The sequence below is a fragment of the Lutra lutra genome, chromosome 6, assembly GCF_902655055.1.
Source record: "Lutra lutra chromosome 6, mLutLut1.2, whole genome shotgun sequence".
In the NCBI taxonomy this organism is placed as follows: Eukaryota; Metazoa; Chordata; class Mammalia; order Carnivora; family Mustelidae; genus Lutra; species Lutra lutra.
Genome location: NC_062283.1, coordinates 73,819,584 through 73,835,761, shown reverse-complemented (window position 1 = coordinate 73,835,761; position 16,178 = coordinate 73,819,584). Strand labels below are relative to the sequence as shown.

Genomic DNA, 16,178 nt, shown 5'->3' with positions numbered 1-16,178 from the left:
CCCATGGCCTGGAAACTTTATAATAGAAACTCACAGGGGTGAAGACGTTAATGCACTGAACCAAATAAGGACACTGGACTTCTTCCCAATTATCTGAAGACACTGGACAATCATAACACTTTTAAAAACAAGCAGCATAAACTTGCATATAAAATTCTGAAATAAACCAATGGTAAGATAAAATATATAATTACCTAACAAGAGTAGAGAATTTCACATAAAAGCAGAGGCTTTGTTTAAAAGTAAGTTTCCTAATGTCTATAGTATATGAAATACTGCTGTTAAGACTATGAAAAGTAACTTGGGCAGTTTAGGTTCCTTGTTCCTATTCTAACATGACCATCCTCTCCCCCATTTCCATTCGGTATTAAACTTTTCCCCTCAGCAAACTCTACAACTACCCTGCCCAATATGATACTAGCCAAATGTGGCTCTTTAATTAAAATTTAAATTCATTCATTTCTTCAGATTCACTAGCCACTTTTCAAGTGCTCAATAGAGGACATGGCTAGCGGCTACCATAGTGAACAGAATAAAACATTTCCACCACCATATCAAGTTCTACTACTTATAGATTAAAAATGTTGATTTTTTTAAAGATGGAATTTTATGCAAAAAAATAAGTATCTAATATTTACGAAATGAAACCACATAGTTTTCTCATAATTTTTAAGCACAACTCAAGTTTTAGTTAAGGAAAGCAGACAGCCAATTAAGAGTGGAACATCTTTTTTTAAACTTCGGGAAGAGTTCACCCTGTTAAGCTTCCTTGGGCCGGAACTGTGGGGCCATTCTTAAAGTTGCCACTCCTTAACAATGTACCTGATATATAGTTAGTAGTGATTTCTTTCGGGAATGAGAACTTCTCAGATGTATCTATACATTTACAAAACTGTGTATATTTATAACATGCCTATTTTTAATAAATTATGAAAACTTTTAAGTTGGGAAATATTTAGAATGAACTGTTTCTGAGAAGTGTAATTTGCCCTTCCTCCCACCTCCACACAGCTCTCTCAGAAACCTATGTCATACTTGCACCCTGCATCTTCAACATTCAGTGGTTTAATCATTTGTCCATCAATATCCTGTGACCCCGGCACGTGCAGGACATAGAAACATTACGTAAGTCATTCGTTTCTCTATTCCCTATAGTAACTGCAAACACATACATGTGGAGAAAACTTGCCTCTCCCATCGGTTCCTCAGCCAGCCAAATGATAATACCTGAAGAAATGCTGACATTACCAATTATAATAATTGACTGGGAAACTGGTTATTAGATAATCCTTTGATTTTAGGTAGATCTTGCAGCTTTTGCTCATAAAAAAAAAAGCAGCAACTGAACTGGACTCGATTATTTCTAAATTAGTAATTATCTTATACTCTAATAATCATTTGCTTTGTGATAATGGATATGCAGATTTTTAAAAATTAAAGAACTCTCTTGAAATATGACTTAGGACTATTACAAAGACTCCCATTTAAAATTACAGAAATACTATACATTGCCCAAAACTGTTCTACTCCCCCTGAACGTTTCAATTCGGGGGGAGGAGGGCGCGGTGTGAGTGGTAAGGGAGTGTTAGGAATTTCTAAAATCTATCTTCTGTATTTTCACAATGTCTTGGAATAACAGACTCATAGATCTACTTCATTCTTTTGTTGCAGAGCATAACCATACTTACACTCACTTGTTCTTATTCTTTTATCTCCAGGAGGCTCCACAGCTTTAAAGTATCAAGCCTATCTTTTTATGCTTACTTCTGTCATGTGAGATCTGAAGTACTTCACATTACCTTATTTTAAATTTTATCCCACATCTCATTCATCTTACATTCCAAATTCAACAGTAGGGTACTTTATCTTCTTCTCAGTTGGACAAATACCCAAAATGTTAACATCGATGTTGCACTGAACCCAGTATTTTTTAAAGACTCTTGAAACTTGTGAATCTTATATGCCTAAATCACCATCATCAATGGAAATGTCTTTTGTAATAATGAATAGATGTATCACAAGGTTTAAAAATCACACAGGGTATAGAGGCTATCCTTATACTAAATTAAAACTTTATTGAATAAAGAACATTCTCCAGAACACATGATCTGATGGACTAGGTCTACGTTACATGCAATGAAGCTGAAGATGACAGTAGTTTAACATGGAATGTCAAACAAACGAATTAGTGTTTTTCATTGTACAAAACTGTTTTATGTAGCTGACATGCAAGGAAAGTATGATCCTCTACATTTTCACTAATCATCTCTGATGAGTTTTAAAAAGGCATTGGAAGAAACTAGTGGATTTCTTTAGGGTATATTTCAAATAAATTAGTTACATGTGTACTACTGAAACTCTTTCAACCTCTCTTGCATTCCAAATAAAATCTTAGTGCAAACATCAAAGTTGCTGGTCACTCCAAAAGACTGTCTAACTCATAACAGAATACAAGTTCTTAATGTGTATTAAGTAGGACAAAACCAAGAATACCAGTTACTGCAGAATTCATTTAGGCACACTTAAAAGCCCACTCTAAGCATTTCTTCTAAGTGTCTCACATTAATTACTAAAGCCTCTTTACAGTACTAAAATTCTATCATTCAAGCATCCATGATTACATTTCAGAAGAAAATCATCCATTTCAGCAATAGCATTACTGCTGTATTCTAAAAAAGAGAGAGAAAAAAAAAAGGAAAAATCATAATTAACAAAACCAGTATCCACAATAGGATTCATAGGGGAAAAAAACACTTAAGGGAAAAAAAGAAGTATGCTTTACTTGCACAGTAGGAATTATATAATGTAAACACCATATTGGCCCACACCACAAAAATCCATGAGAAAGGCTCAAATTTGAACACTGTGTGTGCATTATTTTCAAATCTGTGTTTGTGAGTTTATACTGCTCTGCTTGTACCAATACATGACAAATAAAACACACTCTTCCACACACATACACATATAAGTGATTGTTAAATATTGAGCATGGCTTGCTTCCCTGACTCTAATTCAAAAAATGTTAAGTGATATCCCAACTGTTTTAAAAATGTTTACAGAAATCATTAAATATATGTGAACAGCAGTTGAGGAATGATGAAAAAGTGATGGCATTAACAGGATGCATGTAAAAAAAAAAAAATGTACATATGACTGGCTGAGATTTGAAAATGCATGGAAAGTCTTCTTCTGTGGGCCTTGTCTGAACCTTTAACTGATACCAAGACGAGAAAATAGTATGATAAGTCCACGGACACCTGGAGGGTCAGGCCTAAAACGCTTACTTTCAAAGTGCAAATTTTAACAATGGAATGTTTTAGCAGGGATATAAGGACAATCTTCCAACTTTTTCTTGGTAAAATGAAATAAGATGTCCAAGAAGTATTTTTTTTCCTGGCCAAAGTTATTTCAGTTTCATGGTGAAACAAAAACAAAGTATTTAACCAAAAAGATCACCCACTCTTTCACATACACAGAACTATTCTGGGGAGGGGGGGAGTGTATGGGAGAAAAAGCCCTTACCTATGTATCACCTAATGCAACTTATATTTAGAACTTAAGTTCTTTCAATCAACTACATTAAATACCAACTTGTACCTCCCTTATCCCCTCCCTCTCCACCCACCTATCCCAAACACCCCCAAAGAACCCAGGTATTCTAATGTCTTTGTGTTTTCTAAGCCTCATGATGAAGGCTGTTGAGTACCACCTCCACTGGGACAAAATGAACACCTAAGGTGCACTTTCTACAGCACCTTTTCTCTTCTCCACAACTGAGTGGAATCTCAATGCTCTCAAGCCTGGCTCTAGATCTCCAGGTCATCAGGCCGAGGTCGGCTGCTGGCACGGCTGCTGGCTCTGCTGGAAGGCCGCTGGTCCACAATGGCTAGTGGCTGCAGTTCGTGACCAGTAGCTAGTTTTTTAGAATTCTGGTTGTCATCAGTGAAATCAAAAGGCTGTGCATGGGAGTTGGAGATGGTGCTTCCTGCCTGCCCCATTCGATTTTGTTCTGCACTGTAATTAGCCCAGTTCTGCTCACTTGCTTGTTTGTTGTAATTGCGGCAGGAAGAATTGTTTCTGTCTCCAGTAACCAGCTTGTACCCAGGAGGAGACATGGGTGAGAGGGGAGCCGTGGGTGAGGAGCAGCCATTGAAATATGCGTATTTCGGAGATCCACAGTCTTTGGAGGGGCTCAGTGGGCCAGTGGTGGCATGGTAAGGATCGCTCTTCCCCTTCACACGATCCTTGACACCCTTGAAGAAGACATAGAACAGCTCGATGATGTTCAAGGCAAGAGACACCAAAGACACTACCAGCATGAAGATGATGAAGATGGTTTTCTCCGTGGGGCGAGAGAGGAAGCAGTCTACCTGATGAGGGCACGGATCTCTTTTGCAAGTGTAAACAGCACTCAAGCTGAATCCATAGATGTACCACTGGATCAGCAAGAAGGCCACCTCAAAGACAGACTTGAAGAGGATACTGATGATGTAGGTTCGCAGCAGGCCCCCTCGCATTTTCACCTTGCCGTGCTCTTCAATACCATACTTGAACTTCTTTATTTCAATCTGCTTCAAGTGCATCTCCACATTGACACCATCCGTCTGGGCAACTTTGAGTTCCTCCTCTTTCTTGTTCAGTTTCTCTTCCTTCCGCATCACGTAGAACACGTGAGCCAGGTACAAGAGTGTGGGAACAGACACAAATATGATCTGTAGGACCCAGAAGCGTACGTGAGAGATCGGGAAGGATTTGTCATAGCAGACGTTTTCACAACCAGGCTGTTGAGTGTTACAACGAAAGGCAGACTGCTCATCACCCCAGGCTGACTCAACCGCGGTCCCCAGTAGCAGAATTCGGAAAATGAAAAGGACAGACAGCCACACCTTCCCTCCAGCGGTGGAGTAGGCTTGAACCTTGTCAAGGAGTTTGCCTAAGGCACTCCAGTCACCCATGTTGCCTGAGCACCACCTGAAAAGAAACAAAAAGACAACATGATCATGGACTACAAATTATCAGTTAAAATGTACAGCTGTTTAAAGTCAATAGTCAAAATATTACAAAAGATCTCATATCTTTCTATCACTTTACAAAAAAAAAAAAAAAAATTCTAACACTTCCTGTCCCATTTTCCCCTGCAAATAAGTCTCACAATTTTCCTGAGACACAGTATGGCTTAGAAGCAGAGTTGACATGCCCAGTAAGCTGCAATCTCAACTTGCAAAGATATGTTACTTGCTCAACCACTGCCCCACCATGTGACTTGAGAAACTGTCTATGCTAAGTGCCTCTGCTTATTTTATCCGTCTGATAAATGAAGACAATTCTTGCCAGGTAGGCTTGTGTCTGGATGCATGCCTAAGCAAAATGCTGAAGGATGGCGTTCAAAAAGTACGGGTGTTTAAGAAGTGGGATAAGAATACCCATGAAAACACACACACACACACAACCTGTTTCCAAACCTCAATCTTATTTATATAGCATTTTATTCCTAATTGTACTCTGAACTGTTTCCCCTTGCTATTTCAGTTGTATTCTGTGCATATTCTAGATTATGATCATTTACACTTGTTTCTTCTTAAGCAGTGACTTATGTAGTTCAGAAGTCTGTCTTCTGCACAGAGAAAAGTATGTTGTACTAAAATACACCATTTTGACATAATGTGTCATTATGGGCAGGAAACTACTTTCAAAAAATTGAAGATTACATGCATATCACTTTTTTTTAAAAGATCTGTTTATTTTAGAGAGAATGCGTACGCGTTCGAGTTGGGGGAAGGGCAGAGGGAAACAATCTTGAAGCAGACGCCCATGGAGTGTGGAGCTCCACATGGGGCTCAACTTCCTGACCCATGAGATCCAGACCATAGCTGAAACCAAGAGCCAGAGGCCTAACCCACTGAGCCACCCAGGAACCCCGGCACATCACATTTCAAGTAAAAGTTCAATGTGTCTCAATACTAGTTATAGCCTAAGGGGCGGGGGGGGAGCATTTTAAAGTGTCATCTCTAGCAAAAATGACTGGCCTTTCATCTTTTGACTGCTATACGCTTTCAAGTTCCTTGATGGGGCTTTGGACCCTCATCCTATACATGAGATTTCACTTTGTCAATACCTAAGCCTAGGACTTCCCCATTGCTGGGGATAAGAAATGGACCCACGTCTGTGGAGACCACAGGGATCTCAAAAGTTATTTAGCTAATTCAATTTATGCTTCTAATTGCCAATAGCTCATTTAACTGATGAAAGTTGAACTCTTAAAGGTATAGGAAATACTCAGCTATCAACAGAGCCACAACAAGACTTATGATCCCAAGGCTAAGGATTTCCAATGCACCACACTGGTTTTAAAATTATAGTAAAGCTGGATTAAGGCTAGAAATGTTTTCATGCTTTGATACAATCTTAGCAAGGGCTGAGAGTTGGGAAAAAATGTGTGACATTACATGTGGCAGCCACAGAGACTATAGTTTAATTTTCAGCAGAGTATTAAGTGGAGAGTAAAAAAAAAAAAAAGATGAAGTGGTCAAAGATTATTTAATAATCAAAAACAAGCAAAGACTTTCTAGGAGCTCAGTAATGAAATTTTAAGTAGTGCAACTGAAAGCAGGATTACACAGGCTTCGGAAATACATTCATTATCTGAATACGAAAGTTTCTCATCTGGTACTGAATTATGAGCCACCTTCTCCTTGTAGGAAGTCAATGAAATCCAAGGGAGTCTTTTTGCCCCCCATGCAACATTACATTGCCATTTAATACCTGCACCTCTGGGCTGCAGAGGCCAGAAAAAGTGGAACGGAAATCTGGCCTGGGATTTCCTGGATGGAACAAAGAGATGGCTGATCCATAAAGCAAAACTATGTACCAGCTATCTAAATTAGCAGCTGATGGGTGTCTTTGATGGCAACCAAAAGACTGGTGCCAAAGAATGCTAAGGGAAGAGTGGGAGGTGGGTGAGCAGGTCACAGAAATAATACTTTTCCAATGGTCATAAAAAAGGGAGCTTCCCTTCTACTTTTGGGAAGGGCCAGGCCATTTTAGATTCTGAAGTGACATGTTAATGAAACTGATATAAAAAGAGAAGTCAAAAAAGAACAAAGGCGTATAAGGTTGACAAAGAGAGTCAAGGGAAGGCTCTAAGTGATAGGGAGTAATTTAGCTTTGATGGACAGTTTGATGGTGAGAGGACGTGAAAGGAAAAAACCTATATTTAGTAGAAACTACTACCCTGGGAATGAAGAAGTACAGTCCATGAGGGTCAAACAAACACAACAGAATTTTTGGAGCTTTATCAATAGATAGTTTCTATGTGATGATGTGTAAATTGGCCTTAATTCTGTTTGCAGAGAATTAGAGTATTTTGCCAGTGTCATCTGCTTTTGCTCAATACTCCAACTGCAGGGAGGGAAGGGGGACCGCAAAAACAACTCTAAAATGATAAACTGTCTGCATACATCTCATCAAATTCACTCAATGATCAAGCTCATGTATTACTGGGCATACTGAGAGGTCATTTTGGTGTTTCATGTTTATTCAAGGTTCAAAGTTAAAATAAGATTATGTAGAAGTTCATGGCAATTAATTACTAAGCTTCAGTATATTCTATGGAAAATAAAACTTGACTTTCATGTAATTCTGAGATTCCCAAAAATACCCCACAGTGCCACAGTATGTGATTTGGGTCACTGAGCAGTTAGTTCACTAGGCAGTAGTTCTTTATTAATATACCAGCAATTTAACTGCAAAGTTGTCTTTTCTTTAAGCACCCACACAACTGCCATTTGCATTAATGAGTTCTACTCTTTCAACTGGATGAGATGAATTATCCAATTAGACACCTAGTATGCTGTAACCAGTCATTACCACTATCACAGAGACCATCAGATAATGTTTAATGTAATGGTTAAATGCTTGTGATCTTCAAGGAGAGGTAACAAAAATAGTTACCTTTTCTGGTAGGTGTTCCCTTTGTTGTGAGTCAAAAGTTCTATCGACTAGCTGATCTCCCCAACCCCATTCATATTTTCATTTTTCCAGGTCTTAGTCAATTAGTGTCTTTTTATAAATACTAGGCATAATTTTATGTTCACAGAATCCTGGCATTGATTTATAGACTATATCCTGAATTCATATTCACCAGTGCAACACACGTGTATTTTTTACATGTTACATGAGAAGAGCACAGAAGTGGAGTCAGCTGAATGTTCCTAGGTTGCAACTTTGTAGGTAGAGTAAGGTCTTAGTTAAGGAGTTATACAAAGTTCTCATTAGAAGCAAATGCTGAAGCATCCTCCTTCTGTCCTCTGTGCACTGTATTAGGTCACATTTTCCTTTGTTCTTCACAGCCCTCTAAACTAGATGTCAAAAGCCACAGATATCTGAGTACGACCTGTCCGGAAATTCCTGAACCGCATCACAATCACTTGGTAACATTTGTTAACAAACATACATCCCTGGCACTCGCCAGCTTGATGGAATCCGATTTTGGTGAGGGAGGAGTGCTGGGAAATTAGTTTGTCTCTTTTCTCTTTTGTAAACAAATGCACCAGGTTATTTCTGAAGTTTCAGGCCAGGAGGCAAGCCAAGGGTTCCTTGACATTTTCGGTGCTCTCTTGTTCAAAATATTTAGGATTGGGGAAATGTCAGAAGAGTAGAAAGAGACAGAGTTTCTAAAAAGGCCAAAGGGGTGGCCCCAGGTCAGGCGCAGAGGCTGTGTGGGCACCTGGGAATGAAGCTCACCCTTCACCTCTCCACCTTGTGTCACTCCACTTCCATCTGACGCTCCCCAAGAGCACAAGGACTCAGACACTATATTTAAAATGAAAAGAAAGCTTCAATTTCAAATTTCTTTTGACTGTCCCTTTTGCCAGAGCAAATCACCACACCAAAGCTGTAGTCAAGTTGTTTCACATCATAAATATACTAAGAACTTAGGAAAACTAGAAAATATTTTAATTTCAATTTTGAAGAATTTCCCAAGGGACAGCTGTAATGAATTTAGAGTAGGGACTTAAATAATGGTAAATAGGATTGTTAAAAACAAGTGAGACTTGACATCCATCATCTTTTTATGACTGAAGTAAGCACTTCAAGAAGATAAAGAGAAAATAAAATCTTGAAGGCTAAAATGTGTAAGAAAGGACTATGTAAGTTCCTCGTAAAAATCATTATATAGGGGTGCCTGGGTGGCTCAGTGGGTCGAGCCTCTGCCTTCAGCTTGGGTCATGATCTCAGGGTCCTGGGATGGAGCCCCACATTGGGCTCTCTGCTCAGCGGGGAGCCTGCTTCCCCCCTCTCTCTGCCTGCTGTTCTGCCTACTTGTGATCTCTTTGTCAAATAAATAAATTAAATCTTTAAAAAAATCATTAAATAGAGCTATTTGGGAAAAAGGGTAATTCTGTGTGTGTGTTTAATACACTAAAACCAAAAAATTTTGAGCCCCTAAACTAAAATGTAAACCTCCTAATGTTTTTCTATTAACTTTTTAAAGAACCCCTGTCCCTTGCAGAAAATGTCTTTGAGGGGGCTCAGTCCTGACCATTCCTCTACAATTACAACAGCCAGATGTTCCTTGGTAATACTCACATCCACACATAATTAACATAACCCACATTCATTCTGTCAGCAAATACTACAGGCTTTATCCTCCCCCCAAAACCCAGTCTGACGGAATCTCACCACCATCCCTGCTCCTAGCCTGATCTCGGCCATCGTCACCTCCTCAGGTTTCAGGTCACTAGCCTAGTCACCCTGCTTGCCAAACCATTCTCCTCCAACAGCCAACCTCAAGAACAAACAAGCTGATCTATCTTGCTCAGCTCTGCTCCGTCTTTGTGGTTCACCTCCTCACTTCTGTAGGTCTCCACTTTGGTCTCACTCCAGTCTGGGCACTTCCTATTCCCTTTGTCCTGTCTTTTGTTTGTTTGTTTGTTTGTTTTGTTTTGTTTTTTGTTGTAGGGTTTTTTTTTTTGTGGGGGGGAGTGTTTGTTTGTTTTTAATGGTCTTTAGCTCTATTTGATATATTATATATATTTACCTGTTTGTTGTTTATCTCCCTCCATGACAAGGATTTAGTACTATCCTGTTTCTCTCAACTGGAATGTGAGCCCCATAGGGTGTTCCTTTGTCCACTGCTGTCTCCAAAGTACTTAAAAGAGGAGACTCTAAATATGTACCTATTAATTGAATTAAAGGTGGCCTGTACCAAAAAAAGGGGCAGGGCACCAGGTTCCATTCACCAGTGTTGTTTACTACCTCTTTGGGATTTTCTGACATAAATCCAAAATTTCTGAAGTTTCAATTTAATTAAATAAGAGAATTTCATAGTAAAAACAAAAGTACTGTCAGCATATCACGTTATACAGACATTAAATTTCTTTCTTTTCTTTTTTAAAGATTTTCTTTATTTGACAGAGACCACAAATAGGCAGAAAGGCAGGCAGAGAGAGAGAAGGCAAACAGGCTCCCTGCTGAGCAGAGAGCCTGATGCGGGGCTGGATCCCAGGACCCTGGGGTCATGACCTGAGCTGAAGGCAGAGGCTTTTTAACCCACGGAGCCACCCAGGCGCCCCCGGACATTAAATTTTCAAGTGATAATTGCTAAAACTGAAAACTGTCTGTTGAAACAGCATGCTTCAGATGATTCCTGAACAGGCAATAAGGACTGATATAAGGAAAAAAGATTCTTAAACGAAGAGCCTCTTGAATTTATTATGTGACACCACAGTAATTTGGGATTCCTGCTACACTGCGTCAGGTATCACAGATGTTTACTCAATCTATTATGTCATTACAGGTTAAGATTGTAAAACCACCACCACCACCACCACCACCACCACCACCACCACCACCACCACCTTGTGCCGTCATCCCCCCATTCTGCCGTATTCTCACTCTGATTGCACTACATGATATAATCATTACCAAGAATAACACCAGAATCCCTTGCAACAGAAGAACGGGCCTACTTAATCTTGTTTTTATTTCAAGAACGACAGATCTTGAGGTAGGCCTGGGGCTCTGAAGGGGGAGAGCAACAGCTGAGAACAACCCTGGGTGACAGGGCATCTCAGTGTAGCCATCTATGCAGGCAATTAAATTGGGTACCATGCCAAGTATTCCCTGTTCATCAAATAATACACAACTTTGCTTCCTTATACCTGGGCAGTTAGCCTAACTCTGTGCTGTTATCAAACCTACTCCATTCAAACATCTATTTTATTTACAATTCTGCTTCATGGTTCCCTGATTATCCATAGATTCCTCTGTAAAGAATGATACCATTTTATTTCCTCAGGCATATGATGCAAGGCACAGAACTGCGTGGGGTTTTTTGGGGGGGGTTGGGGGGAGACAACCTGTCTTTCCTTGGTTCTTACCACTGTTTATCACATAGTCAATCAACACCAACATCCATGAACAGTGAGAGGAGATGGATGTTGGAGGGTGAGGAACTCTAAAGACAGAATGATGCCTACCAGAGAGAGTCAACACCCTGCCCCAATTCAGCAGCTACCACTCAACTCCCCACCAAGAGAAGTGCCTCATGGTCACTTCAGGGGTGCTAAAGAAAAACCCTAAGCCAGAAGCCACAGGCAAAAGCCACGTTCTTCTATTGTGATCTGATGGGCTTAAAAAATGTAATTTCTCTCAGTTCTTGGTGTTCCCCTCCACTCACCTCCAAACTATTTCTATTGAACAGCCTGGTTATTTTGTCATCATGTAAACACACCATTAGGGTACTCGCAAGTGTACTGATTTATTTTCTTCAGTGAGCACTGAGTAAGATAACACGCACTTAAGAGCTCTAAGAGCTCAATAAAGTTTAGTTATTATTCTTTAAAAGATCTTTGGATATAGATAAAGCTCATTTATTTTCTTATCTTGAAATATTTTCTTTAGCAAAACAGCAACTAGGAAATGATTAACATTTTCCTAATGGTGATCAAAATTGGTTTTCAAGACGCTCTTGTAATGAGTACAACATTGCAATCTTAGCAATCCCATACAGATCTGTGGGAAGGAAGAATTTACCCTTTATCAGCTGATAAGGAGGAAAAAAACACAAAGAATGTCTGCCTGTCTTTATTTCTACTTGAAGGCATCTTCCCCAAATCATGGAAAGTGCCATATCCTTTAGAATGGATCTGGCTCACAGATATTGCTAAAAACAGACCAAAAAAAAAAAAAAATCTCTATCACTCTGAATTTTAAGCATTCCATAAAACGTTTTTTCTAGAAATTACTTAGAAAGCTAGGGAAATTTGGATATAAAATTTACAGAAAATTTTAAGGCTAAAGCTAGTGATACACATATCTCACTATGAGTTGTTTTTCATTCTTGCAAAAGATAGTATGTACACACACAGCCAAAAGGCGAATTTAGACAGGCAAAGCGAAGACTTTAGACAGTTATCCCAAGGATCAAATATATATATATATATATATATATATATATATATATATATATATATATATATATTCAATTAACCTCCCATGAAGGAGAAACCCTGGGGATTTTTTTTTTTTTAACTTGACTTACCTATTTTGAATATTGACCCTAATGATAAAACACTGGATAACTATCCTTCCCTCCAGAGCTGAACTGCTGTCTGTGGATAAGCTTCAACAATCTATTTCAACAACCAAGAGTCTTGGAGAGAAGTCAGAACAACAGGAAAGGTGGAGTAGAAGGTATTAATCACTGGTGACTTTCCTATCATTCCCTTCCCTCCGGTATCATATATAAAAGGCTCTGAGGCTTCATACCAAGCTACACCTCTGGATATTATAAAAGAAAGGAAGGAATGCACTGTATCATGAGTTTCCATCCTTCTCTATGCAGGAATTAGAAACATCTAAGTAAGAAAACAACTCTCAATATCTGCAAACACACCCTTTCAGATGCTTGCTACAGAGTATCTTTGAAACCTTGTTTCCCAGAGCAGGTCAGCAATGCAGGAATCAATTACATATTAAAGGGTGAAAAACTGAGTGAATGGGACAGCTGTGGTGATCAACTCTGAAAGGCATTAGAAATGTGTGGAACCTGTGAAAGAAGTAGGAGCACAACCCTAGCACTGCCATTTTCCACACAAAAGACAGGTGACAGCTATACTCTGACTTTAGGAAGTACAAAGCATCACACATACACACTGCCACGACAGAACCTACTCCTGCTATTGGTGTAATTTTCAGTCAATTTGGCCTACCTAGAAAAATCAATTACACTTCCCGGGAGGTATTTTCTACCTAACCAATTTTTTTTCATTATTTGAGATGAAATTAATTTAATGAAATCTTTGCATTACCACAGGCTTTTATTTTCAACAATCCTTGTACAAAAGTAAAAACTAGGGGCACCTGGGTGGCTCAGTGGGTTAAAGCCTCTGCCTTCGGCTCAGGTCATGATCTCAGGGTCCTGGGATGGAGCCCCGCATCGGGGTCTCTGCTCAGTGGAGAGCCTGCTTCCTCCTCTCTCTCTCTCTGCCTGCCTCTCCGCCTACATGTGATCTCTGTCTGTCAAATAAATAAATAAAATCTTAAAAAAAAATTAAAAACTAGGCTTCTTTAAGAAATATCAATCCATTGGGACGCCTGGGTGGCTCAGTTGGTTGGACGACTGCCTTCGGCTCAGGTCATGATACCCCGGTCCCGGGATCGAGTCCCGCATCGGGCTCCCAGCTCCATGGGGAGTCTGCTTCTCCCTCTGACCTTCTCCTCGCTCATGCTCTCTCTCACTGTCTCTCTCTCAAATAAATAAATAAAATCTTTAAAAAAAAAAAAAAAGAAATATCAATCCATTGTTCAAATTCCAACAGGGCTTTTGGTGATCAAGTGTGTCTAATTTTCAGAGGGTGAGAGGAAGCATCTTTTTATTATTAACTTGGTTGGTGAAATAGAAATTAAACCCACCTCCAAATAAACACTTCTACCAAAACGGAGCAGCTCTCCCTTTCCCACCCCCACTTTGCACTTCTAAAGAGAAGCACAGGCACGCCTCAGGGTGAGGATGAGTACAAGGTGGGTCGGGGAGATGGTGATAAACTTTATCAGAGACGCTCACCAAACGTTTGGATACTTAAGAAGTTAGTGTGAGCAATCCGCTGCTCGGAACTCAAGGTTTGAGTTTCCAAATTCTCTACTGATCTGCCTTTGGACACGTCATTAGCTTTTTCCTCATTTCATTACAGGCAGACACCCCCCCCCCCGTCTCCCCACCCCCATTCTTGGGAAGTTTCGAGAACTTCTAAGAGAGTTACAAGTGCAATATAAATAAGCACGGTAATTCCCAAAGTACTCAGATTGCCTTACCAAAGTTTACACAGTAGGATGCAACAAGTTTAAAAGAAAAAAGGAGGGGGGGAACGGAAGGTAAATTAGATGGACACGTTTAATTAAATTAATCGTTTGCTCTTCTTTAACCATTTGGCACGCAGTCCATCCGCCCCTGCTCCTCTCCCCCTCCCCTTCTTTTACAGTGGCTACCGCGGACCTGAGCCCGATTTGGCTGGTAAGTATTTCAGGGAAACGTAGCAAACCTCAACAAACCCCGGGGCTCGGGCAGCGCAGGAGTCCCCGGCGAGCCCGACAGATGCTAAGATGGCAGAGGCGCCCCGAGCCCCCCCACCCCCGCCTCCGCCTAAGCTTTCATTTTTATTTGCTTTTCAGCATTCGCCGGTGCAAATACTTCAAACCTCAGGGTCGCACCAAGAATTTAAACTAATTATTTTGGCCTGTGAAGTGTGAACAGATAAAATCCTTAACGGGCACGAAAATGCACGGTTGCATTTCTGACTAACAGAAGGAGTGTTACCAACAAGAGCATTTAAGAAACTGAACACTTTAAAATAACAAATCAACGTTAATCACTGCCTACAAGGAGCACCCAAGCAACTCCAACCCAAAGTTGCCCTACAGTTCTGAAGTCTGTTATAGGTTCGGACAGGCGTTAAGAGGGGTCTCGGGGCGGAGGGGGGAGGCTAGCTCCCCCTAAGGCTCCGCTTAAGAAATTTTGTTCCATATTCTAAGAGTTTCAGTCTTAGGAGACGATTTTGGAAATGCACCCTGGCATTCACTTTTATTCTAAACTTCTCTTCTTCCCTTCTAATGCTTTTTAAGTAACCGCCACCCATTCAAGGGATTCGTCTGCTGAATCGCCAACGTGGTCGAGTAAAAAAAAAGGTGGCTCTCCTGAGGGTCTAGTGTTTCCATCGTGGTTGCTAACACAAAATAACTACTTACTGTTGCTTTAAAAACCTCAGTATTACAACTTTGATTTTTTATCTTTTTGTTTACTGGGGAAAATTCAAGGAAGGAACCACGTGGAAGTCAAGTAACCCCAAGGTCTTAACAAAGCACTTTGTTAAGAAGTTTGCTTGGCCGGGCTATAGACATCAATCAGGATTTACATATGAAAAAGCAAGAAGTGTAGAATTCTATAGCAAGCAAGCTAAGCAAATTTGCACTCAGATTTTTGAGATGTTGTCAGTCAAATCCCCAACCCAGGCCCCAACCGTCCCCCCACCCCAGTCACAAAACACCTAGGCTATTATCCATTACCAGAAAAAGTAAAATTATACTCTCAAATGAAGAACCAAATATCTAGTAAACTGGTGCTTTATTCTAATCGGAAAGGTCTGGATCTTATTTTACCTGTTGCATTACTGTTAGAAACTTTTCAACAGTTAAGAAAATACTGAACGTTCAATTTTAAATTTAAAACTAGAGACACATTTTTAAGTACATCATTCCACTTACAGTATCATATCAAAGCTACAGTTAAAACATTTTAAAACTTTAGAAAACTTTTACGTGTAGAAAAAGAAACGAATAGGTAAAGTTTGTTTTGTTCTTTTTTTAACTTACTCTTTCTCTTAAAAGAAGTAGGCACGCCAAGTGATTGAACTCCTTGGAGGATGAAGTAAAATGAAAAAGCAAGTTCAGGCACTCAGACCTGTCTATTTAAAGTTTAAAAGTCTGCTGCTGTTTGGTACTTTCTTCACTCCTTCCCCCTAATGAAAGAAAAGTGCTGATACCTCGTAAAAGCTTTTTTCTAATTGGAGCACAGAGCTTTTAAAAGTTTCAAGCCACTGACTCAACGAGGAGGAGGGGCTGGGGAAGGGGAGGGGCAGAGGAAAGGCGGGGAGGAGAGTGGAGAGGAGGCCGGTGAACGT

General features: G+C 40.0%; 1 protein-coding gene across 1 annotated transcript; it reads right to left on the bottom strand.

Moving 5' to 3' along the window:
• Positions 1-2,050: 2,050 nt before the first annotated feature.
• GJA1 (gap junction protein alpha 1) lies at positions 2,051-16,071 on the bottom strand. The gene is made up of 2 exons (XM_047734317.1): positions 15,871-16,071; positions 2,051-4,971 (listed from the first exon to the last, which is right to left on the bottom strand). Exon 2 carries the CDS (start codon positions 4,953-4,955, stop codon positions 3,807-3,809), a length of 1,149 nt encoding a protein of 382 aa, XP_047590273.1. The 5' UTR covers positions 4,956-4,971; positions 15,871-16,071; the 3' UTR covers positions 2,051-3,806.
• Positions 16,072-16,178: the final 107 nt, after the last annotated feature.

Coding starts and splice junctions, on each gene's coding strand:
- GJA1 (XM_047734317.1), bottom strand. CDS start 4,955: ATGGGTGACTGGAGTGCCTTAGGCAAACTCCTTGACAAGGTTCAAGCC.